The sequence below is a fragment of the Eutrigla gurnardus genome (assembly GCF_963514095.1).
Source record: "Eutrigla gurnardus genome assembly, chromosome: 1".
In the NCBI taxonomy this organism is placed as follows: Eukaryota; Metazoa; Chordata; class Actinopteri; order Perciformes; family Triglidae; genus Eutrigla; species Eutrigla gurnardus.
In genome coordinates, this window is record NC_139915.1 from 24,884,432 (window position 1) to 24,910,726 (window position 26,295).

The 26,295-nt window shown below is 40.2% G+C and overlaps 2 protein-coding genes across 2 annotated transcripts in view; one reads left to right on the forward strand and one right to left on the reverse strand.

The window, feature by feature from the left end:
• Window positions 1-128: 128 nt before the first annotated feature.
• rec114 (REC114 meiotic recombination protein) lies at window positions 129-7,211 on the reverse strand. The gene is made up of 6 exons (XM_084039127.1): window positions 7,071-7,211; window positions 5,361-5,450; window positions 2,335-2,418; window positions 1,842-2,015; window positions 598-663; window positions 129-379 (listed from the first exon to the last, which is right to left on the reverse strand). The coding sequence occupies exons 1-6, from the start codon at window positions 7,146-7,148 to the stop codon at window positions 215-217; spliced, it is 657 nt and encodes a 218-aa protein (XP_083895253.1). The 5' UTR covers window positions 7,149-7,211; the 3' UTR covers window positions 129-214.
• A 1,869-nt stretch (window positions 7,212-9,080) lies between these two features.
• Window positions 9,081-26,295, forward strand: part of hcn4 (hyperpolarization activated cyclic nucleotide-gated potassium channel 4) — a 54,499-nt gene continuing 37,284 nt past the window's right edge. Inside the window, exon 1 of the mRNA XM_084021609.1 lies at window positions 9,081-10,441. Within this exon, the coding sequence (XP_083877735.1) occupies window positions 9,756-10,441 (686 nt within the window). The 5' untranslated portion in view covers window positions 9,081-9,755. The remainder of the gene's footprint in view (window positions 10,442-26,295) is intronic.

The window sequence follows — 26,295 nt, forward strand, 5'->3', positions numbered from 1 at the left end:
GGTTTTGCAAGTTCTTCCTTTTAATCACCTTAATACAGTCAAAGCCATCATATTCAAGCCATAAACGATATCAACCAATGTGTGAAGTTTCAAACAACAACATCAGCACAGGAAGAAACGATCCACCACCACGACACACTGCCTACACAAACTGTATACGAAAAACACATCACAATGAATTGACCTTTCTGCCTTCAGCTGTTGTAGAGATTATTCACTCTTGAAGCAGTTTCCTCAGCTCCCCCTCCATTTTCTCCACAAAGGCAAGAAAGCTGGGATCCAGCAGGCAAACACGCAGGATGGGCTCCAAGTCACCGTGTGCCAAAGAACTGTGGTGATACACTTGAGGCAGAGTCAGAGCAGTCTCCTCCAAGAAGTGCTGTGGAAGGTCCAACAAATACTTGAAATGAGTGAAATGAGAACGGCTTCTCAATTAATTGTTCTATCATGTCATGTTTATAATGTTAGAAAGTAAATGAACTGAGCAGGCTGTCACGAAAATCAAAGTGCACTTCAGTTCAATCTAACACAAAATTACAATTAATATGTTGTACATTGGATGTTGTTAGCTCTCACTTTTAACTTAACAATCACTACCTGGGCAAGACGCTTGATGGACAATGGTCCTTGGACAACCTCAGGCTCTGCTCCCATGGCCTTTCCCTGAAACAAAAGAAGAAAAAAGATTTGATGAACACAGCATGACTCCACAGGGTTAAGAGGCCAATCAATGGCTTCATTACTAATTGAAACGCATCCATCCTTCAAAAGGCCTTTCATCTACACTGTGAACTCCTTCAGTGTGTTTGTTCACGAAAGGTCACATTCAAAACCAAGGCAGAGTCCGGTCGTTTCTCTGTCCTTCATGTTAAACGTTGTAAACCACCTTACTTTTACTCAGAACCCGATTACTAGTTAACCGTATGCTCTTGAGTGTTTTCAAGTTTGAAAGTAAAACAAAAAAGAAAGGCTGCTACTGAAATGAAGAACAATTGTATAATAGAGCACAAACAAGTGCGTAGTGTGTCATTCGCACTGAAGTAGAACTTCAACTGGTGAAATGCTTTGAGGGCATATTATAATGTGGTTGTTGTTTTTTTTAAGTTTAAGGTAAAACATGTTTGTTTTTCAATCAACAATTGACCGAATCAACAATTTGACTGTTAAAGGCAATAGGATTTCATTTTCTCTGTGATTTTAAAAATGCTTGTATTTATAAATTAATTATATTATCGTTGTACTTTACTGTCTGTGCATGTGTTTGGGGTGGGACACACTATATTCTACACCATATTGTATTATGATTGGATAATGATTCATCTACATTATATACTCAATATATGAGTCCACCTACAGTAGCTATAATGTCACCTCTAACAATAAGACAGTATTGTAAATAGCGCCATCTAGTGTGGATAATATTCACCCCTGCTGATGAAACTGACCACAGTCTGTAGCACATTACTGCTGATTAAGGAATCAGTGCGGATTATCAAACCTCAAAAAAATAAAAATTAAAAAAATTAATTACGCTTATATTATTTCTAAATTGTACTAAATACTTTACAATAAATGGTGACATGAGATCAGTGTCTCATTTCTACCAAACTCAGTCTAAACCAGGAAGTAAAAATCAGTAGATCTTTGATACTGTACAGCAATAAACTGTACTAAACTTCAAATTGCCACCTATGTCACAGGCCCCTTTTGGGGATTTCTCGTGGCAACACATTTTAAATGTAAAAACAAGTAATCTAAGCATCAGTGCTGGCAGAGAAAATAGAATATTAGTAGAAATTATAGAATAGAAATTGTATTTATTAAATTGTAAAGTGGACAACCTGAATCACTGGTGCAGAAACCTCAGCAGGGGGCTGATTAGGCAGCAATGGGGCGGCACCCAGAGTGGTGACAGACATGTACTCCGTCAGTTTTTCCACAGCGCTTGAACACTCCTTTATTGCCTCTGCCCTGCTACTTCCATCAAACTGCATCCTCATCATGCGACTCTCACCCTGTGGAAATCCACAAATATAATCATTCTGGTGTGTATGTTTTTGTTATCAACATATCATTAAGTTAAACATTAAGGGGGGTTTGTATAGAAAGAGAATGACACATGTAATGTTCAGGCAAGGCCATTCATTAAAGTATCGAAATAATTACTATTTAAAAAAAAAGAAAAAGATATCCAAACCTAGAATACTACTAGATTTCCCACTTAATTTCTTATCATTTAATGAATGCAATGATCTTGCAAGGTAATTTGGGTACTAGGACAGACCTTGAGAAAATACTACAGATTGTGGGATTGCAATGCATCTCACGACTCACCTTCACAGTAAATCGAAACATCAAGTTATCAGATTTCTGGTGTGCTTTGAGAAAATCGGATCCAAGGTGCAATGGGATTGTATCCTGAGACAAAAGACGAGAAAAAATGTCTTCAGCAGTCAGGACAGGGAACAGTTTTATCCATAAGCTATATTAACTCATGGATAACCCCTTTCTGCAATTTTAAGAATGTGAAATCTTCTTCTTTTGTACAATTCCAAATAAATGCAGTTTATACTCATTCACTCATAGAAAATAATGGATTAAGTTAATTAAGAAAACAGAGCATACTTTCATCAAGCTGACTGAAAAAAGATAGTTACCTACAACTGTCTGCAGGGGTCTCTATTTACTCAATAACCTCCAAGCCTCAGCTTTGAGGTTTATGAAAAGCTTCTTCATACAGGGAATCAAACAAGCATATGTATAAAACAACAGCTGATTGTGATCAGACTATTTCATTAAATGTGCTTTTTAAATACATGTGTTCAGACTTTGAAAATAGGTAAATGTATCAACAGTGTTTTCCTTTGAACATTGGCCCTGCGCCAGGGAGTAGGTGCTCTACCGTGCTGTAGCACCATCATTCCACATCCAGTGTTAATAATACACATTTTTGAAACCGAAAGCAGTGTCATGGTTAGAAATCTAGTAATAGTGAGCCAGTGTATCAGGTTTCAAGTGCAATAAATATATATCTGGTTATTGTAAATTGTGGAAATAAACAAATAAATATGTAATCAAGACATACTTGTGTCTTTTGTGAATGATAGGGAAACCCATTATTGGATTTCAATTCCCATTCAAATGTAAACTCGGTGACCAATTGTACAGTTTGCATTTAAAAAAAAGGAAAAGGAAAAATCGGAATAAGTGTGTGTAGAAAAACACATGTAGCTTTTTCCATACAAGGTACAAGGGGTCACCAAATGGTTTGATGAGTATGGAAATGATGTGAATCATATTTTATGGCCAGTTGAAGACATATGGGAGATTTTGGACCAGTGCTCGCAACAACCATCAAAACACCAAATGAGGGAATATATTTTCGAAGGATGCCGTTCCATCCAGTAATGTTCCAAAAACGATGACACAGAGTGCTCAATCTGCTCTAGGGGAACTACATGTTGCCACCGAAATTACATGTTGCTACATGTTGTTGTATAGTCACCATCTGTTGCACAGTCAGTAAAAATGAATGCCGGATACATACAGTATATACATTTACAAGATGATTGATTTGACTTTGTTGGGTGATGCCTGTGAAGTCAGGAATCGACGAAAGCATTGGAGCTCCTCAGTGACCCATTGATTCCCTCTAATTTCAGTTTTGTTCAAATCAATTCCAAAAAGTTTCCTTCAGACCTTATCATGTAGCCTATAGGCCTAAGCGCTCTGTATTGAAGCTCCCTGAGCATTCACTGCACCAATCTAATAGACCAGTCTATCATCCTCAGTGAAAGCTCTCTGCAGTCTGACCTGAATATCTGTCTGGCTCGACAGCCTGGCAAGATAGCTGTGTCACCTGCCAGAACTCCATTAATGAGACATTGAGTAGTCCCTCAAATATCTGTTGTCTCCAGGGCAGGAAGTTAACTTTTTATGTCCAAAAGGCCACAATAATTGGTTAAAGCCATAGATTATTTTTCCACTTATACTATGTACCTTGTTGATGCAGGGTAACACACCTATCTATAAGGGTTACCCGTGGAAAAAGTTGTTGGTGGTGACTTTAGTCATTTCTTACTTGCCCTGATCCACAACTGGTATTCGCCCACTTGTGGAATAAGGTGTAAATGGACCTGCATATATATAGTGCTTTTCTAGCTTACTAGCTACTCAAGGAGCTTCACATACTTAAGTCACTTTTAGCCTTTCACACACACATTCATACACTGATGGCACATCAGGATCTAACTCATTCATACACATTCACACGCAGGGGGCAATTGGGGGTTCAGTATCTTGCCCAAGGATACTTCGGCATGCAGACTAGAGGAGCCAAGATTCGAACCGCCAATCTTCTGATTGAAGGACGACTCACTCTACCTCTGAGCCACAGTCACTCTGCTTTGCCAAAGTTGGAACAAACCAATGTTCGCACAGGGCAATAAATGTCAAGTATTTGTTTTATGAGGCATATAAATTAGAGGTAATACAAGTAAACACAAAAGCTACAATGTAATGGCACGTGATACATGTTGACACTTTGAAATGAGTGGCAGGGAAGTTGTGTCCCATCCAGGAATTACATTTTGGAGCTGCATCACTAATTATTCATATAATTCATATTAAATGCTCCCTCCATGTGGGGGAGGACAACCACTAATAACAACTGTGACATACTACAGATTGCTAGTGTCAGAGCATGACAATCACAGCTGCAGCCTTAAATGATTTCAAGCAATTTATTTTTGCAGAGCTTCAAGTACAGGTACACTGCAACACCTATGCAACACAGTGTTCCTGCTACAGTCCAGAGACGAATTTTACAGGTTTTATGAGCTTGTCTCATGTTGTTAGTTGTTGTTATTTGTGTTTAGTCTGTTTCCTGTTCTGTTTTGTTTTGTTTCCTGGTCTGTTTTACTTCCTGTCTTGTGTGTTTTCTGTGTGATATCACGTTGCTCTTCTTGTGTATATACTGTAGTCAGTGTGTCCGTTCACCCTCTTTCCTTATGAGAGGTTTCGCGAGGACCAGTGGTTTAGTGTTATATCTCTTTTGACTGCCTGTTTTTGGACTGCATCCTGTAAGTTATACATTTGTCCTTAAATCAGCAAAAAGCACCTGCTGCAAAGCTTCTTTTCTCAAATCGTGACACAATACCCGACCACACCTAGAACTGGAATCAAATGTATGATATTAAATGCCATCTTAACTTTCTGAAAGGTGTAAAGGAACAAGTTAATTAAAAGAATAGCCCAACAAGCACACTCATAAGGCTGGGTCTAAACATGCAGTATACCATATCATATGGGAACATGCATGGTTAACAAAACAAAAATGTTAAATTATGCCAAAGTCTTACCAAGCTTTCCTGTCCTTGCAATACCAGCAAATATCCAGATTCCACAATTGTGATGAACATGTCTTTTTTTTGGGCATTTGCCTCAAATACCTGATGAAGAGAAGCAAATATTAGCTGGTGCAAAAATATAGTGAATAATTCGTTTTTCTGACCAGTTTTGAGCATACTAGCTTACAATCATTGCTTACTGGGACACTTGAATAAAACAGAGCCACCATTAAGGTTATTAGTAACAGTAGTACTTTTTCTTTTTGGAGAAATCAAAATGCCTGATGTTTGAAAAAAGGCCAACACTGCTACTGATGCTATCACTTTCATTGTTTTAATAAGCTACTGCTGTATTTTCAATCAAGATGTTTTTTTGTTTTTTGTTTTTTGCACTGCATGTGAGGTTTTTTTTTTTTTTTTTTTGTATCAGCCGCCATGCAAGTACCAAAACTAATTTTAAAACGGGGCTGGGAATCACTGCAGAAATGCTTCACACAAAGGTCTTATCAGTCAACATGAATTATCTCAAACACAAAGTGAAAAGGCTCTAAATTATTTTTTACAGCTTCCCAAATTAAAGCGGTATGCAGTGAAAGCTGCGTTTCTAATTTTGATATAATTTGAGTGAATAACTTAACTTTTCTGATTGTTACTCAGGCAAAATAAAGCATTTTCAGGTCATCGATTTGAAACACTTAATCATTAACTTCTCATACAACAAAAGAGAGACAAATTAACAAATGGTTAAAATAGGTAGGCTACTACATTCAAATGGCAACATCCTAAAAATTATGTTTGATCATTTTACGTTTGCACTCAACCAGTGAATCTTGGGTCATTTTTTTTATTTTTGGGCTATTCTATAACATGTCATCTTTCAGACTAGTAGACCATCCCCAAAAACAACTTGGATTTTCATGCCTGTGATTTGTCCTTAATACACCAGAAGTTGGCATTAGTTGCCTTGTGTGCATATTTAAACATAGAATTTCAGAACTTGCAAGTCATAAACTGTTGGGGTTTCAGGGTTATTTATAACCCTATTTTTACCCTATTCTGCATAGTGTCTTACAAAATTATGTAGTTTTAAATCCATATCTTTTTAAAGGTATTTTTTCTCACACTGGGCCACGTATATTTCCTTCAGAAGCGCCTGCATACACCAAACTTTGCAGTTTCATTTTAATCTATATTCTGAAGGTTATGACAAAGGGCTTTGTTCATATCATTCATAGCCTGATTAACATAAAGTGATTCAAAATATTAATGTTCAGAAAATTATCTTACTGTCACGTTAAATAATCAACTCGTTACGTTTTAGTAGCCCGGTAAAGTGGTGTACCCTGTTCACCTGGGGTGTCTCCCTTTAAATAATATTCTGAGGGTTTGAAATGACACCAAAGGTTCAGGATTTCAGAAAATGGCCAATAAATTAAGCCCGTGACTTGGGTGCAATGACGCACATGGGAGTCACAAACTGGGCCGTGCGTCCTACCTGGCTGGTAGGTCCGAAGGAAAAAAACACTCTTAGTACATGAGTCCGTTTAAGTGTGCTTGACTTAATGTTTTAATTGGCCAACCGGTTTATGTTAGGTGCCGAGCTTTGACTAACTATCAGTCAGCTAATGTCAGCCTGTGTAACGAGACGCTAACGTTAGCTTGACCGAAAGCCAATCTTGGCTAGCTAGCTAGCATGACGCGGTTGAATCACTTCCCAGTTACCTTCCACGGTCCCTTCCCTGTAGAGCCTGGAAGAAAACGCCCGTAGCGTTTTAACCTCCATTTCGGACTGGTGGCCATTTCCAGTAACGTTAAGAGAGTTATTTGTACTTTTCTGGCGTGTTAGCGTGTTAGCGAGCGGCGCGACCAAACGCCTGTTGACCAAAAATGTCTATAAGTGAAAACATTATTTTTCTCGGCGGCAGGAAACGAATGCTCTGGATTAATGGATAGATGGACTTATATATAGATGCACGTGTCTCTTATGAACTGGGGTGACAACATGTGTTTCTTAGGTAAATAAATAAAATGTATTGTTATGTTAATGTAAACATTAGGCTACTGTGATTGTGTATTTCAACGTCGGTCTTTTAAAACTTTCATGCAAATTTGCCCCTCTTCAGCAAATAGAGCTGACTCATGTCACAACATGCGACATAACTGTGGAACGCATGATAACAGGTGGATGTATATGGATGGAAGATGGTAACCAGTTCTGTATTGTACATTTTACATTAAAAAAATAAATAATAATAAATCAACTTGTGCTCTCTGGTGCACAAACTCAGCTGACACTGTTTCTTAAATTAACTTAAACCTAGTTTGGAATGTCAGTTATGCAATTTCTTGTTACTTAATGTCTGAAATATCATTTCTAATATTATCGCTTGTATTTAATCTGTCTTTTTGTATATGTTGTGTATTTTATTTCCATATTGTATTGTTTTATTATTATTATTATTATTATTATTATTATTATTATTATTATTATTATATACTGCATCTGCAATCAGCAGATATATGGGCTGTAGATGTAGTTTGGCTTTCAACCTCCAGTCTCATCTCGCCTCTCTATTTTGTTCTTCTCTGATCCAGCTGCTCACCTGTCTAACAACCAGAATGGCACAGCACAGGTAGGCTACATCATATAGGAGATGGGAAGAAAGGGGATGATGGCTCTCAAATAATTCAAACAAACTGAATACATTTAAACGTTTGATCACTCACACATGCCCTAAACAATATTTCCCCCAAACATTTGTCATAATTCTATGATCTAACGGCTTTAAAAAAATTGGATAATACAGAAGTTGTTTGAATTATTTGAACACCAATGTTTGATGATTAGTGTGACTTTAATCAAATGTCATCTCCTTCAGTGATCCACTTTTGGCACTTTCACATTTATTACTTGACTGATGCTGTATTTTTTAGGACAATGCCATTTGAGCTACTTGATGTTGCTGACTACAAGCACCCTTGGTGTCCTCTTTGTTATCAAGGACCCTGAAATATTTAAATGATTTGGGCTGGTTAACTTTTGCAAACCCATAGTATTTTGTATGTCTTGAAATTGCAGCCAATACGTGGTTTCATTAATAAAACTCTGGAAAGGGGCTGCTTACAATGTACATCATTTGACAACTGGGAAGATTTTCATTGGGTGCAAAATGTTTCTGGCTATGATTCAGTTCATTCACTTTTGATTGGGGCGCCAAAATTATATCATGCAAAAATGATATATATATAATTAATGGCCATTACAAATCATAACCGTTAATTATATATCTTATTGCATTATTATATTTGAAAACATATATATCATTGCATTTCTGCTTGTCATCAACCTAGACATGGAATAAAATTCATTGCACATTTCGAAAACACACTAATTTATTCATTATATCTGTGGCGTGCATCTCGTGGCACCATCTGTAAGAGGGATATTGTAAATTATAAATCCTTAACACATTAAATCACATTACATGTGTATATGCTTGTAGCCCACTTATTTAGATGCATTACTTCAGAGGTCACGCGTCTTTTGCCAAATTATAGACGAGCCTCTTCTAGCTTCAAGCGTACACGCGTGTGTGCAAATTACGCAGCGCATCAGACCGATAACAGGGACGGCAAACGGGCTATTTGGTTTTTCCACGTGAAGCCCACACCGGGGCTGAACAATGGGGTTTGCATTACCTACCTGTAGCCTTAAGTTGGGAGAACGGGAGAGCGATTTAAGAATGGGGAAGAGCGTTCCCCTTTAAACAAGGTGGGCTGTGCTTATTTGCAGTTCTCGCTCCTATGGCAACCCAATAGATCAGCATCATGAATATTCACAATTCGCCAAAACGCACCGTGACTATGGATCAGTGATGTCAGCGGTCGCCGGAATGCTCTACTGTATTTTTTTTTTTTTTTTTTTTTTTTTGCATGATTGTGTCGCGTTGTTTGGTGGCAGCTGGCAAGACTTGTGGTGAAAAGAGCATCCTCCGTCGTGCGTGACCTTTCCTCGTCTCCATATCACCGTCCGTCGGCACGTCCCTCACATGTCACGCTAAGGTGACTTTCAAGCAGTTTTTTCCCACTTTTTGCGCACAATGTCGGAGCGGCACAAAGATGAGCATCGGGGACGCAGCGGCCAAGCGGACTGCCCAGGCTGCGCGTGAGGACATATGCAAACTGTCAGGTAGTCTAATTATGAGAGAGAGTGTCTCTCATCTGGCTCAGTAAGAAGCGGCGGCGGTCCATGTCATGTGTAGCAGGCTTTCAGGGATTCAGATTAGCTCCAGACTGATCGCTCTCACAAACGGATAGGGAACGCGGGGCTGCTGGCAATACTCGTTACTATACAGCCTAACAATCTGGATTCATTTATAATTCCCCCCACTGAGTCTCGGTGTCATAATGGACAGGTTACACTCCTCCATGCGTAAAAGGCTCTACAGTTTGCCACAGCACATTGGACAGAAAGCGTCTATAATGGGCGAGGGAGAAGACGCAGACAAGGACACCCGGAGGAAGAGTCTCAGGATGAAGCCTCTGCCGTCACCGTCGCCGACCTCTGGGGGAAGCTGCAAAGGCATCGGGGAGACCAAAAGTGGGGAGTCCGTGATCATGGAGACGGACATAGGGAGACCGATGAAGACCAGCTCAAACGGAGACTGTCGGAGATTTCGAGGCAGCCTCTCGTCCATCACAAGTCGCCATGTGCACGACTCTGACCCGGTGGAGGAGAGGCGCCTCATCACCGAGGGGGACGTCACCCCGAGCGAGGAGAGCCCCCCCGGAGCCATCGGCGACGGGCCGCCTGATCAGGGCGCGCAAGGGGCCAGCGGTGGCGGCGGTACCCAAAAAAACTCCCCAGACCAGCAGTCAGGTTTTATAAAGTTGGACGGCGTTGATCAAATTCTGCCGGACGACGAGCGGTTATATCAAGCCGGCTTCATACACAGACAGTTTGGGGCAATGCTTCAACCCGGGGTCAACAAGTTCTCCCTGAGGATGTTTGGAAGTGAGAAGGCGGTTGAACGGGAACAAGAGCGGGTTAAATCCGCCGGATTTTGGATAATTCACCCGTACAGTGATTTCAGGTAAATTTAGTCACCCTACAGCCCACATGCCATAACAACACAAGCTTAAGAATTGAGCGTCACGTGAACATCGACCCCTTTTCACAGAGTTGTTTTGTTCTCTCCAATGTGTTTATCATTTATAAGGGCATCATCAGCCCAAGAGCTTCCCATTCATTTTTTTTTATTCAGCACCTACATCACTTATCTTACTCATTCACGTTGAAATTTTACATTTTGCCAAATAAAACATTGTAATCAATTGGCTTCACATGCTTTATACACATCCTTGTGATTTTCTTATTAGGTCATTGATTTAATTTATTCTCATTGCCACAGCACAGTTCAGGTGAATTATAGTCTTTAGTTTCAGAATATGAACTCAGGAGGAGATGCACTCTGCCGTGTTATGGAACAACACACAGACAACACAATATTTTACTCGACCAATTCACCTATCTCAGGCAGATGCTATCCAGATGTGATACATAGGCTACTTGGAGCCCTTTAGTGGTTTCTTCTTTATTTGAGGAAACTTGTGCTCAGAAGGCATCATTTATCATTGATTAGGGTTAATAATGAGGCCTTCACTTCACATCATTTTACAGGCGAACATATTGATTTTCTTACTCGTCTTTGATATACTTGAACATACAAGGGATACGTAATTTTATTTGAATTGATTTTGATTAATAGTAAAAGTTCTGGAGCAATTCTCAAACGATCAATTATTTATATGTTTGAATGTAATAGTGACGCATATTCTAGTGACAAACTTCAGCTACAGAACTGCACAGAGAAAGTCCATGGGCACTCTTTTATTGGCCTACAAATTCCTCTCTGTGGTTAGTGGCCTTGAGTTTATCGGCCATATCTGATTCATGGCTACATGGAGGGTCTTGATTTCATTTCTTTCATCCTTGCGTTTAGGATTTTAAAAGGATTGTCATACAAACATTTTAAACAATTAGTGAAATTGAAAAAAAATCTAATTGATTGTTTTTTTTTTTATATCAGATGACCACTTTCTCAGAAGTTCCAGTGAACTGTTTGCATTGACTTATTTTGCCAAAAACATTACTGTAGCCTACACACTATTGAAAAGTACACACACTTGTCATATTGTCTTTATGATCTTGATCTTATTAGATGGGCCTCATATGGCTTCCTTCAACTTATACAATTAAATCAAATTTGGGCAAAAATAAACCTATATTGACTGCATATTAGCTTGTGTTATTAGTGAATAATTAAGCTTATTATTGAGGATGTTTTCCTCTGGCTTAATAATTCAGGTAAAATTGTTTAATTTTTTTAAGAGTCGTTATTGGCATTTTCATGTATACATGTGGACCTGTCATTTTAATTGTCACAACAATCTGTGTTGTTGTAAAATGTATGGAGCAAGGGCATCACAGTTAGGCCTACATATACGTACTGTATTTCTCCTTGGCTGTGACATTGGATGTTTTCCAGCCTGCGTGGTGTTTGACTGGCTATGATAGTGTAATGGCATGTGATATAAAACTTGCTTACCGCAAAAGTGTATTTTTCTACCTCAAGACAAGATGTCTGAGTATAAGACACATGCGAGTTGTAGTGCGAGTTTCTTATAGGCCTGGGGTGTCAGTGGGAAAAGGCTAAATAAGACTCTCCTTGAATAGAAACCAGACACATGTATCTGGCTGTTTATCCTGAGAGAAGGACAAATACATCACTGGATGTGTTCTTTTGAATTTAAGGTTGACTCATTCATCAGCTGTCATCACATTTCTTTTCTTCTGTGTGTATGTGAGAGATATATGTGCAACAAAGATGGATTTTTTTGTGCATTCAAGAAAAATGCTTTTTTGTAACAGCACAATTAGCCAACCTTAAACTTGATTCAGGTAAAACCTTACCCAGGTATAAAGAAATCCGTCTGTCTCCAAATAGTATTTTACCATTGTCTGCGCAGGCAAAGCCTTCTAAATAAGGGCAAGGCTGTCCCGGGATACTCAAGCATAATGTTTTGCCGATAGGGATTCTGAAACACTAAGCTGATTAGCGATTCCTATTCCAAAAACCCCAGCGTCGACAGGCCATCATCAGGAAGTGAAACACGTATGAGACAGTTTTTGTTATGCTCCGCCCCAGCTGGTTGTGTTTCCTCTGACCCCCTCTGCTCTCTCACTCGCCGTGTTAAATGTCACCAGGAAGGGTGACTCGGGGCTCGGGGAGACTGTCCTGATACTGAAAGGTCAGATATTTGGCACCAGTCAGCAGTTTTGAAGTGTCTTTGAGCAAGATGCTGAAACAGTGGAATAGATGGATGGGTGAGATGTATTAAAGTAATGGAAATGCACTGGAAGGGAAGTGCTCTACAAAACTAGGTTAGCCTCCCACTTGTTCAGGGTCTGAAGGTGGACACTGTATATTACCATAATTAAGCATTTTGCCAATCTGAGAGCAATTTGATTGTGTTTCAGTCGTTCTACACTACCCAACTCTACAATTAACATCACAGATGTTGCAATCAACCTATTGACCCTGTGCTTCAGTGAAAATGTTCTTGTACATTTTTCTGTGACTAACATGAAATACTCCATTACTAAAGGGAGTAAAACTCTATAAATCTTTTTTATCCGTATTAAAATGCTTCAAATATTTGAAACCCATCACTATTTTATTTTTAATGAACCGAAGGAAGAATGTGGTATTTGGGCACCTACTTCCTCCAAAGTCCAGATCAGAGACAGGACAAGATGGCTGTAATTAAAGTACACAAGGAGATGAAGGCGGCCGTTTTAATGGGCCAAGAGAAGAGAAGGGTCTCTGTGACTAAAAGTTTTATTCCCATGTCTTCATCAAAGCTTTGGCACTATAAGCTCAAATTAATGTGTCACAAGGAATCACTAGTCATCACTGTGGCGGAATTCAGCAAAATCTGCTCTTGTCAAGTATTGTATAACGCTAAGAAGCAAGGGAGGAGCAATATCTTGCAAGGGGAAAAGGCAGATTAAAAATGGCATCATAATCCAATCTACAGCCTCATTTTGCAGATCCAAAGCTGCACAGCCTCCTTCGATTCTGAAACGAGCATCTCCCAATGAGCAGATGTGGTCAGTTAACCAGAGTAACATCTTCACACTGGAAAAAAGACGCAGGAGTTTCTATGAAATTACTCTTTTTAAATGAAGGATAATTATTACTGTCCTTAAGAACATTTCTGACCATGATATACTGTATATATGGGGGTTTGAACGGATTGTTCAACAATACATATAATTGATTGGTGTTGAGATTACTGCCGCCTCTGCCCTCGTTGGATTCTGTTTAATATCGGCTCTGCTACTTTCTTGTCACCGTCATAAAAATATGATGTTATGATTGCTGTTGAAAAGCTGCTGTACCATAAACTGTGCTGAGACTTATCGATTCCGCATGTCTGTGGTGGTAAATAGATTGATAAGTCATACAATGCTCATTGCCCCGTTTGAAGATAATGGAATATTTCTGCGCTTGATTGACAAAATGATAGCCTTTTGGCACGACAGATCCTTTATCTGTACATGATGAAAATGATTTTTTCTTACCTGTTTGCATTGGGCCCTTTTGAGTGGATTCTATCAATGCAGACAAATGATGCGGCGCAATATTAGAATGCAGCCCTCTGATCGTCAAGTGCCTTTTAATTATCTTGTGCTTCAGAGCCCAAAGGACACATCTGTTGGAAAGTCTTCCACATTTCCCTAGAGAGATGGAAAAGAAGGTGTCACACGTTTTAACATTTATTTTTCACCGAAGGCTCTATTAATCCCCCGTTTTTTCCTTTAGAACCACGTTGCCAACACTATCAGAGAGGGGGGTCGGCCATCCTGCAGTTTCTGTCAATCAGTTAAATCCCTTTGCAACAGTCAGGCGAATCCTTCCATGGCCTCTGCAAAGTCCACTTTCTCAACAGCCTTTTATTCCTCCCACACATCCAGTTCTGTTTCCCAGAAGACACTTACCTAGACATTGGCAAAAATAAATCCCCTGAAAAGACATCTTACAACTGTTTTTTTTTTTTTTGCAGCGAATATATTAAAGAAAAGTGGAGCAGATGTAGTCATTGATGTGCACATTAAGGCTGTGATATTGTTAAAGGGAACTAACTTTTAGGCAAAGTGTTGACTAAATGATTGCCTCGATTGCTTCAGTGAGTCATAGCATTTCTTATGTCTGTTCTATTATTCCAAATGGGGGAGAAACCTTTCTTTGGACAGCTTCTCACAATAGCATAACTGTGTTGACTTTGCATGTTTGCATAGCTCAAAGACTAAAATGGTAAGGAAAAGCTGAGTGTACTTGATAAGAAGGAGGAGCGAATGACAGCTGTTGTTTGACTGAGCTTATATTTTGCAGGGAATCTGGGGGGAAATCCCTTGGTTATTATTGCCATGATGATTTTTGAGATAATTTGAATACTGCACATATTGTGCACCATAGCTTTAAAGTTCTTATGAAGCATTAGCAGCCACCAACAGGATTTCTGTTGAAGATCCAGTACTCTTACTGTACCAGAGTGTGCGCATGTGTATCCGTGTTTGTGTGTATATGTCTGTGAGCGTGTGGGATCAGATATAACAACATCGCTCCTTATTTGAGTCAGGTTGATCGCGGTTCATTTGAGAGTATGTTTTGCTATTGATTTGTTTGAGTCTGTGGGGGCTGTAGCTTACCATCTGTGGATTTATTGAAAAATGAGATGGAGAAACATACACGACTGCAGCAAGGGTGATTCCCCTTTCGGTGGCAGTGGCAGGAGTCATAGTGAGGGTGAGAGTTACACAGAGGCCAAGGTGAGGTGCTAGAGATGCAGCAGAGGAATAGACGTTTCAGAGCCCCATTTAAATCGTTTTTGACATTTTTTCAGTGCAGCATGTCTTAAACGAAGATGATTGCAAGATCCATACAAGAAATGCATGAATTGAGTCCATGCTGCAGTATTCGCATGTGCCCTCCTGGCCCATGTCTCCCTGTCTCTAGGTGACTGTAGTGCTAATACGCATGAGAAGAGAGAGAAAAAGAGTTTTGACACTACATAGGATGAATGACACCCTATTCCTTTTGGTCTCCATTAAATAATTCCTCTTTTAATTTAGTGAGGGTAAAACATGGGGATTACAGATGGTTCTGGCTGGGCCTGAAAGTGGGGTAATCAAAATAGGCTTCTGTGCTCATCCACGAATATTAGGAGCCAAGAGATTATTACAGCACAATTTATTTAATGGAGGGAGCCCAGGGATGATGTGCGTGGCCGGTGGGTGGAAGGTTGCCTGTCATAGTGGAAGGATGATTGAGCGTTACCGTGTGACCTCGCCAGGCACACTTTGTGTGGGAGTGTGAAACCAGGACATGAGATCACAAGTTTAAGAGAATGGCCTTTTTTTACCCCCCTCTTTTTTTTTTTTTTTTTACCCCCCTTCCTGATATGTCATTTAATTCAGCTTTACGAGAGCTGAGTTTAACCTTGGCAGAGTGATGGTAATCTCGAGGTGAGATTATATTGATTGATTGGACATCATATACATTTTGAAAATGGGAAAAGCCTGCCGTCACCCAGCTGGTATGCTTGATGCATTTTGGTCACCTGACAGATGTAATGTTGTGTGTCCTTCCTGCACCACCATCCTCTGCGCTGCAACATCAATTTATAATCTCTCCAGGTGGATACACAACACTAGTCAGCCAAGAGTTTCTTTTTTTCTTTTAACACATTTCAGTGTCAATTTATTTTCTCCCTTGCCACTGGAGAGATGTGATTATTTTCTCACTGACCAGAAGTAAATATGTCAGTTTCAGTTATCTCAACACTTCAGGGTGGATGATGGAGAAAATGTGTATTTATTTTTTATTTTTTAACAAATTATCACCTATAGATGAGTCATGTTTGAAGTGCCATGTGTGTTTCTGCATTCCCAGTTTTACATTCTGTCTATGCTATGGCATTATTAGAAGAGTTAGAATTTAGACAAATTAGCAGACTGACACTTCTCCCTTGTTAACTTCACCTGTCCACATGCAGAGGTTGAAACCAGTTGCAGCAGGATTTGTGAGCATTGATCAGTTCAAATATTAATTGTGCTCGGGGCTGCGACTGATTTTAACTGTGGAATTAAACACTGAATTTGCTGTTCTTTTTCCTTTTGCCCCGTAGCACAGTACCAATTGTTTTCCCTCCAAATAGTAGGTCTGGTTATGATTGCTCATTTTGCATAATTTGATTTCATTTTAGTGTGCATTTTTTTTTACATGTTATCAGCGCTGGACAAAAATTATAAACATCAACACAGCTTATATGTATAGGTGTAATCCTCAACAGGGAATTATTTACTTTGCTTTCGGGTACTGCAATGATTCAGCCTTCTGCATCATCACCTAATCGATAACCAGCCTAAAGAATATGATATTGGGTATTCATTTTTCTTCTTTCCCATGTGTTATGACTGAAGAATAAATTGCACATAAAAAATGAACACTTTGAAAAGAAGAAATTGCTTGTTTTCCAGCAATCAAGAAAGCACAGCATTATTAGTATTTTACTGAAGTTGTCAGCATGCTTTGAATAAATAATTAAGATAGCTTGGGTTAAAATACCTCCTGTATGCTATTAATTCTCTCTGATGTCTTTCATTCAGCATCCAGGCACGCTTTTCACACACAGACACAGGTGGGATAATGTTTGCAACTACTTTTCTTGGTTTCTGTTCCTGTTTGCTTGTTTCTGTCTGCTAACTTTTAAAACGCAATGGGGGTCCGAATCACAAACACTCACATTTTAAGGCAGCTGAACACACCGGTGTTTTTGACCTGAGACACAAAATGCTCTGACATATGAAAGCCCATCCTTTTGTACCACACGCAGGTTCAAATAAACAAGTGTTAAGTGCAAACTATATTCTGACCCAGAGTCATCTTATAGCTAGAGAAAAGAATGCCGAGAGACTGCGTAGTGTTTAATATCCCCACCCCACCCCCAAAAAACAAAAATAGACCCTATGTTTTTATGCATGCATAATGTTTGTATTGTACAAAATCCAAATCTCAACTTCCCTGGTGTTGACTTCCACAGCCCCAGCCTGTCCGTTCCTTCTCACGTGGATTCTGTTATATCTAGTACATACAGGTTGACCTTTCCAGCCCTGCCTGTGTCCCAGGTGGATTCTCACACCCCTGTCTCTCTGAAATTGGATTGCTTTTTTCTTATCAGCCTAGATAGCGAAATGGCCAACACGTCAAACTGGCACCGATATGCTGGTCCAGGTGGTGGACACAATATTAGAAACACTATGAATGTTACTTTACATTTAATGTACGACGCTCCCCATTAGAAAGTCGGCTGCACAGACGAGTTCTGTTTAGTTCAGAGCCAATTAGCAGAATGTGCCAGAACCAATAATCAGTTCCACCTGCAGGTGACTCAGGTGGGCAATCATGTGTCATGTAACAGAGATAGCATTGTGCTAAGAGTGGTGTACGTTTAATTTTTCTTCATCTCAATCGTCGCTGTCTCTCTTAGCTTTCTCAGCTTAGCTCGTATTTGCTACTATCGCCCCAGCCAGCTGTGCAGATCAGACATGACACGAGAATGTCGTTTCCTTTGATGACCTCTCCAGTTGCACTCTGTGACAATGTGTAGAATGCTAAAACACTTTGGAAACAGTGGGGCTTCCACTCAGGGAGGACCAGAGTCCTCTGTGCTGAATAAAGCTCCCTGTGTGGCTGGCATGATTCACAAGAAATACTTCCCTGGATCAATGTGTTTGGCCTGGCCCTGCCACATGCTGGGTGTCTAGAAGACTCAGACAAATGGCTAGATTATGAGACATGCAGTGGTGAGAGACAGATTGTTCCCTCTCCTTTTGCTGTGGGGAGACCCTGATTTATCTTCACCATCTCCATAGTCGATAGCATGTCCTCTTTTTCCGCCCACACCAGTCAATGTTGTACCACGTTACCCAATATTTGATTGAATGGGGCGCAGCAGCAAAGCCGGTGTGTATAAATCCAACCCTGACCCTGTTTAGCGTGTACAATCGAGAAATTATAGAGCTAACAAATAAACATGATAAATCCTGCCCTGTTTGGTTTAACAGTTAGATAAGCCTCCACTATTGCTTACTCACGCAGACCAGAGCAGAAAATCAGCTAAACAGCATCTCCTCTCCAATTTGATTTGATTTCATGATCTGAGTGTCTTCTTAGTGAGGGTTTGTTTTTCCCCCATCAGATTTTAAGCTGTATTAATTTTGGTTTTATTCACCTCTACATTTGTGTAATATTGCTCACAACAACATTGTGGAAAGAAATGTGATGACCCACAAGTTCTGATATGGATCTCTCCTCATATACTTCCCCTCTGGGTCTGTCCTTTTGTCCAAATTTGGTATACAGAGACTAATTTTCTCTCACTGTTTCTACATTTTCTCTCCCCTTATTTATTGTTTTTGTTTCACCTTGTCACTCTTTGACCTCAGATCACCCTTTTGGAGATGGATAGAAAAGGCTGCAAGGTTTGCTGATTGCAGCACATGAAGTAGTGCAGATAATGGCCACGTACTGGTGCAGCCCAGAACAAGGGCAATAGGATATGGCGTACGTATGTGTGACCAGCTCCTGGTATTACAGACATTACATTATCTTAGCACTTCATCTGTCTTAAGAGAAAGCCTGTTGCTCCATTTTTCTATGGCTCTCTCAGAGCAGCATGTATTCTGTTGGTAGGCACTGGCCAGCGTTTCCGCTGCAACACGCTGTGGCTGGCTGACAGGGGACTCCTTTGACATGACCGTAAGGACCTTGTGGGAGATAACAAGGCATCATGATAAAACACTGATGCAATTAGTGGCAGGATGACAGTCCACAAACCTGGAGTGCAGATACTGGCACATGCTAGTAGGATAAGTGCATGCTGATGGAGCCTGCTGGAGAGTGTTGTGTCCTCTCCATGTCTTCTACGGTGCAGCTCTGCCACTTACTGTCTCTCTCTATTTTTCCCCCCACGGGGGCATATTATTTGCTGACCGCAGCCTACCTCTGTACAGTGTTTGTGCCTCTGAGTAGGTAGGTCGCATGTTGCGCTCTGGGAAGCTGTGAAGGACTATGTTGGGCTACTGAGACAAGGACAGGGATACTGATACCCCATCCCCCCAACCCCCTTATAAATAAAAAATACCTTGCTACTTCAGAGCATTCTTCTCTGTGGGGTTTCTGATCACATCTGGTCAGTTTGGAATGTGGCTTTGGTCATTTAGTTTTTATTTCAGAATTTAGTCAGAGCTATAGGGCACAAGTTTAGCCTGGTCTTATTTCAATGAGTGAATCTGGGGCATGTTCTGGTGGTATTCAGTTTCCATAAGATCGTTAGCCTGGTTCCGGACCTCTGAATCACTGAATTGGTGAAGGTGAAGTGGAGAGGAACGAGCAATTCAGTGATTGTTGCGCTACTGAATGGTTTAAATTCTATTCAAACAATGAAACGAGAATCATCGTTAAAGCAATGTTCTGTATTTTTACCCTGTGATCTTTTTTCCAAATTTAAAAGTATGACCATATTTATGTTAAAATGTATTTGCTAACATAACCCGGATTTTAAGTATAGACAACTGATCCTGTGTTCTATTTTTCAGTTAATCATAAATGATAATAGTGGTCAATACAGGCTGGAACAGTTGTGAGCCCCCTTTCACATTTGTCAGTGGAGCTGGAGAGGAGCTACTCCAGACAACCTTCTCTGGCAACATTTTACAGCTCTTCCTGGGGAACCCCGAGGCGTTCCCAGGCCATCCGAGATATATAATGATTCCAGCGTGTTCTGGGTCTACCCAGAGGCCTCTTATGAATTGGATGTGCCAAAGGACCAAATGGCTCATAGTAATGACCCTGGAGGTCACGGGGGACACCGTTGTAAGCCTTCTCCCATTCAACAAAGGCCATGAAGACTGGATGAGCAAAGTCCCATGATCCACTGCCCATGATCTCCATGTGACATTGAAGAGGCATTTCAGCCAAGACAACAATGTCCAGAGCCTTCAGCATCTCAGAGTGAATCTCTTCCAACACTGGCACTCACTTTTTCCACTGAGGAGCTTTTTGACTACCTTAGCGACCTCTTCCAGGTAAACGGATGGGTGTTCCCTTTCAAGCTCTGCCTCTGCCTATGTTGGTTGGGTTCAAGAGTCCCTCAGAGTGCTTACCCCCCCCAGTCTGACAATTCATATAGGGACACTGAATCACTCTTGGTCTGGCACATCCCCTGGGACTACTCTGCCTCAGGAGATCCTACCAGGAGCTATTGCCCCCAACAACACAGTTCCCAGGGTCACTATTAATGAGTAAAATAGATATAAACAGGTCCTTGAAGAGAAGAAGTGAGAACTGTTCATAGGTATGTGGTGGTCGAAAATGAAAGGGGGATGTTTTTACTAAGAACATGCCAGAATTATCAGGAATAATAGTGAAGTCAGTTCTGAGCATGGCCCCTGATAACCAAATCAAACACACACACGAAATACTCTCTAAAATATGGATGGAGTCAGAGTCTAACTTCCAGCTGATCCAAAATTGGGCAAAGAGGTGGAACGTCAGTGGAGCTGAAGCCTGGGTGATGCAGCCGAGCAAACTACAAGTGACCTAGTACAGCACCCTCCTGTCACTCAAAGCGATCATGCCCTCAATTATACCTAACTTTAAGCCTTAATAGAATTTAAACAGTGAATTATATAAAAACTCATCCACATACAGTTTTTTTGTACCAGGCTGTAAACATGTTTATTTCTGCTACAGAGTTTGGCATCTTAACATGGAAATCTCATCGCAATCATTTAACCAGCCCAAATCACGTTTACAGGGCACACAGTATTGGTTGGTGGTAGCACAGTCTGGGAGCACTCGCCATTCATCTGCTGTTCCCATTCAGTCAGCGTGGTGCAGAATAAAGGGAGGCACTGTTAAATGCTGTCAGCCACTTGTACCTGACATGACAGATGATCTGCTTGCATGCTATGCCATCACTCTCCCAACATGGCAGCCAACATATAGACATCTCCACAAGGAAATCTCAACAAATGCACACACGCGAGCATGCACAAATACAACAATATACCCCCTATATATGCCCTGTATATGCAGGACTCTATGAACCCCATTTGTCTATCCCTTCTGCCACCTCAATTTAAATATAGGTTACTTCTGAAAGGTAAGTGTGTCTCCATCTCTGATTGTGGTGGCTCTCACAGTCCCTTTCAGGTAGCCTGGTTGGCAGGGTGAGGAGAATGAGAGAGGCTTATCGTGTAGTCAGATGCACTCTGAGGGTGACAACATGTTCCTTCTGTCGCTGGTTACCCCACCGGAGAACAGAGTGGGCTGTGGCTCTGTCCCTACAGACAGCAAGATGTCAGGGTTCCCTTCATCAGTACATTGAACTCACAGCAACACAACAAGTTAGGTGTGAGCTATTCTGCCACTTCTCAATTTTCCATGTTTCCAGTGTTTCTCTGCTTTTGTTGGGCCTCTTTTTCAAAGTTCCTCTTGTCTACTTCCTTGTCCTGCAGACAGTTCTGATGTTCCCCAGTGGTCACATAATCATACAAATACATATAACAGCTCTGGCTGTGTTTTTCCATAGGTTGTGATTGTATCTTTTTATCATCACATGTTTTATTGTTACATTTCTTTTTTTTAAATTTACAACAAAATGCAAGTGAAAAGATGGATTAATGTACAAAAAATGGCTGAAAATGTTGAGGCATCAGTAGTTTTCATCTTTGTTGTCATGCATAGAATATATAATAATAATATAATGATAATAATATAATATAGAATAAATATTGAATTGCTATCATAGATTTAATAAATAAACTGGACTTTTCACTATATAGTTATCTGGGGTTTTACATATTATCAGTTTGGCTTTTTTTGTGGACTTCACTTAAAACACATAAAATAAAACCATTTGAAATGAGATCTTTCTCTCTCCTTGAACACCTGGGAATATCACCTTCACATCACTGCTAGGTCGCTGCATTTTATTTCGAGACTGATACACAACGTGAGTCAGGGATTTGGGATGCATACAGCGATATGGGATTGTTTAATGCCTTTGAAATGTCCGCCTAACATCCCGCACTCGCCCACTGTATTTATAGAACAATGTTCTTCTATGTCAGGGTCCCATTGAATAATAAAACACAGTAAATGGATCCCTGCTATGTTTAGGTGGCCTGACCTCCATTAGGAGGCAACCACAAGGGTGAAAAGGAGAAATCATGAGCATTGACTCTACATGCATGAACACACATACACGCAAACATGTGCATGCAACACTACATGTGCACACAAAAACACTTAGAACCCACGAGGGTTCCTACACAGAAAATGATGCATTCTGAGTGATTTTCTTCATACTAAAACATTGTAGATCACAATTTTGCAGAAGGGGTGCCCTCAAACTCTATCTGACTAATGGTCATAGGATGTCTTCCACTAGTAGATTGATTGATTTTCTAGAAATAATCCACAAGAAGGTACCATGCTCTGATGAATGATGCTTTTCTTTTTCTTTTTCTTTTGTGTTGGAACATGTTGTGCATTTAACTTCTTATTTAAAAGATGCACCAGTCCTCACCATCCTCTAACAAGCAAGGTTTAATCACACAGGTGGCAGCAGTAGCTACATTCTGCCAGAATTATTTCTTGTTGTTCTTTCAAGGATCATTTTTTTGTAATTCAGGTGCAGTGTCTGCTTCTGAAAAGTGAAGCCAATGCAGAAGTGTGTTACATTTGCATTTTCTCTTCTTTTCATGGGCAGTTGACTCCACTTCCAGTGGCATTTGGTCCAGCAGGTCTGGCTGGGTGGTCAGCCGTGGACACTTAACCCCCACACTTCCTTTTCCAAAGAAAGTTGATGATTGTATTCTGTCATATGCCAAGTGCTCCAGTAGTAAACACAAAAAAAAAAAAACAAGCCTGCTGCAGCACATAGCTGTACATGTGGCACATCTTCTGCAAAGATGTTGAGAAGCTCACCTCTGGTACTTGTTTTTCTATTTCTTTCACTCATTCATACAGCATAATTTAAATGAAGCCAGATATATTTGTCAGACTTCACCTTTGTGGCTTGTATTGTTCTTTCAAGCACTATCCAGTTGTTGAACTCAGAGTGCAAATTATTGTCATAGCAAATGACATACAGTATTAGTGACATAGTAAATTGGGTGACCGTTATTATAAGTCACATGTTGTAATTACGAGTATAAGAGGCGAGAAAGTCCACAAAGGGCGAGTGGGAGGAAACTTTGACATTAAATCTGTGGTTTGCAAAACAATATGCCATGTTTTCTGCTGAGTAGGTTGACGGTTAAGTCATCACAGTTGACACAAATAGCAAAACAAAGGCAAATATTTGTGTCAGTTACTGAAATAAACTGGGAGCACATCCTATTAGTAAGCTGTGTAGTTTGGGGAATGTGACAAATGCACATGCTTTCTAGCATTTATAATATTAAGGAACATGGCAATATGAAGAACAAATGTAATAATCTATGTTTGTGTTTCTTCGTTTGAAGTTGTTCTTGTCCTGTTGGGCTTTCGGTCTTAACATGAGCAAACACAGTGGGGGCAAGTTCGGTCTAAATATAACTACACTTGAAGATTCCAATTACTGTCACCATTTTCTCTGTTTGTGTGTGTGTGTCCATGTTTCTGTGTGTGCAATAGACATGAAACGAGATATGTGTGTGTATACTGTACAGTATTCTATATGCATGTATAAGTGTAAAATGCTCTTGTTAACTGCCAACTGGGCACATTACAACTCAAATGTCTCCCACATAACAGCCTGGGTAGTTTTGCCATATTTTACAGTAATTATTAAGGGATGTAAAGTCCACAGATGTATGCCTTACAGGCAAAGAGACCTCTTGTATCCAAATGCATTTCATGGCAAATGGAAACATGGATAACATTGCTGGCTGTCACTGATGTCTTTTGTTTTGTCTCCATAATGCATCAGTAATGATGTTTTGTCAAGCTTGCAGCTATATTTAGCAAAAATCCCAAATTATTTGCTGTGACCAAGTCTGCACCATTTAAATTATTACGTTTATTTTATAACAACGTGGGACATCGGTGATTGTAGCAGCAGCAATGGGAATATGAAGGTACAGCATAACGGTAAAACTACCTGGAGTTGTTGTGAAGTATGTAGCAAAGGACTTTAAAGATAAAAGGCTACTAACAAATCATCAACACAATGATGAACTGTACAACCTTCCAACAAAGGAAACACAGGGAAGCAAAGAACAAAACACAAGACTCTTAATCTCATGAGGAAAGAAATGGGAGACACTCTGCAGGTTATTTATTTTATCTGTGTGTTTTTGCTTTGGTGAGGCAGACGGTATATGTCCTGACAAGGGCCAAGAGACTTTTTTAAATCAGTTCCTGTCATCCTGTCCAGCAACAGTTCATTGTTGAGCCATGAGCTATTTACTTCAACACACTGTGAATAAACCATGAAATCAATAGACATCAGCTGCAACAAGGCACTGAAAGAGCAGTAATTAGTTGTAGACTTGCCAGCTTGCAATAAAATTGCTTATCCTACCCTGTTATGAATATAGCATCCTTTCTTTCTTGTTTCCTATTGCATGGCTCTTGAAATCGGTTTTGCGAATTAGCAGAACGTTGTGGCCCAGCTAAAGGTGGGTGGGTAAATCCTCCAAGCTCACTAGGCCAGTCCACCATGCAGAACCCCCCTCATGGTACGATCTATGGTGTATCCAAGATATATCACCCTCAACTACAAAACAGCCAATTTGGATTCAATTATCAAGCCACCAGAGAGTGCAATTCATACCCAAACTCTCAGGCCTGAAAGATGGATGAGGTCACAGTGCAGTATGTAATTAATGGTTAACCCTCATTGACCTTTGCGTTATGATTTACAGTACAACCACAAATAGTGTTCATGTCAAGCTGCTGTCTGGTATGTTAGGGAGGTTCCATATGTACAGGCTATTAGGCTATTACTACACTCTGTGTTCATATGCTTGCTTCCACCACAAATGCCTAACAACGAAATGTAAAATGCAACACCCAAAGGTACCTAATATAATTAGATTTGTGATTACTTACAAATTGGATCAGTGAATTGTGGTTAGGTAATATACTGTTTATACTTCTGCAATATCTGCCAAGCAGTTGCAGTGTACATGTGGGTTGGTGATCCTGTTAAGTAATATAAAGATTTGAACAGTAGGGCCGCAATTCACACTGTATACGTCCGTTGATGGATCTCATTGACTTTGCATGAGCAAATTTGCATGCATGGGTCCGCTCCATTGCATCTCTTGCGTCGGAAAAGTTGAGAAAAATTAAACTTTTCAGGCGCCGACGGATTCGTCAGCCAATCAGATCACGCTAATTCAACTCCCCCATGCACCAGACACGCCTTCTCTTGTCCATCAATGGTCTTTCAACGGACATGTACAGTCTGTACACAGCCTAAAGCAAACAATGGGAATGTAAATATACAAAATGAATTATGAATCATGTCTATGATCTCAGTGTGACACACTTCTTTATTGCATAGACCTTTTTATCAGTAGACATTTAACTTGTCATATTAGGAAAAGCACAGGTGTTACAATTAACATGAATGACTCCTTCTATCCTGATGGCTAAGTAAGCTATGACGGTGAGCCAGCATACCATAGCTAAACAATAAGGACTGCCCAATTTAATGCCACATCGGGCTAGTAAATCTAGCGACTCACTTGCCTGATCGGGCAAGAGGTAAAACATAATTAAATGTTGCTGTCCTATTGAATTTTAAGGGCATTTTAAGGGCA

Coding starts and splice junctions, on each gene's coding strand:
- rec114 (XM_084039127.1), bottom strand. CDS start 7,148: ATGGCCACCAGTCCGAAATGGAGGTTAAAACGCTACGGGCGTTTTCTT. Junction 5,451..7,070: donor CAGGGAAGGGACCGTGGAAG/GTAACTGGGAAG, acceptor TCTCTTCATCAG/GTATTTGAGGCAAATGCCCA. Junction 380..597: donor CCATCAAGCGTCTTGCCCAG/GTAGTGATTGTT, acceptor GACCTTCCACAG/CACTTCTTGGAGGAGACTGC.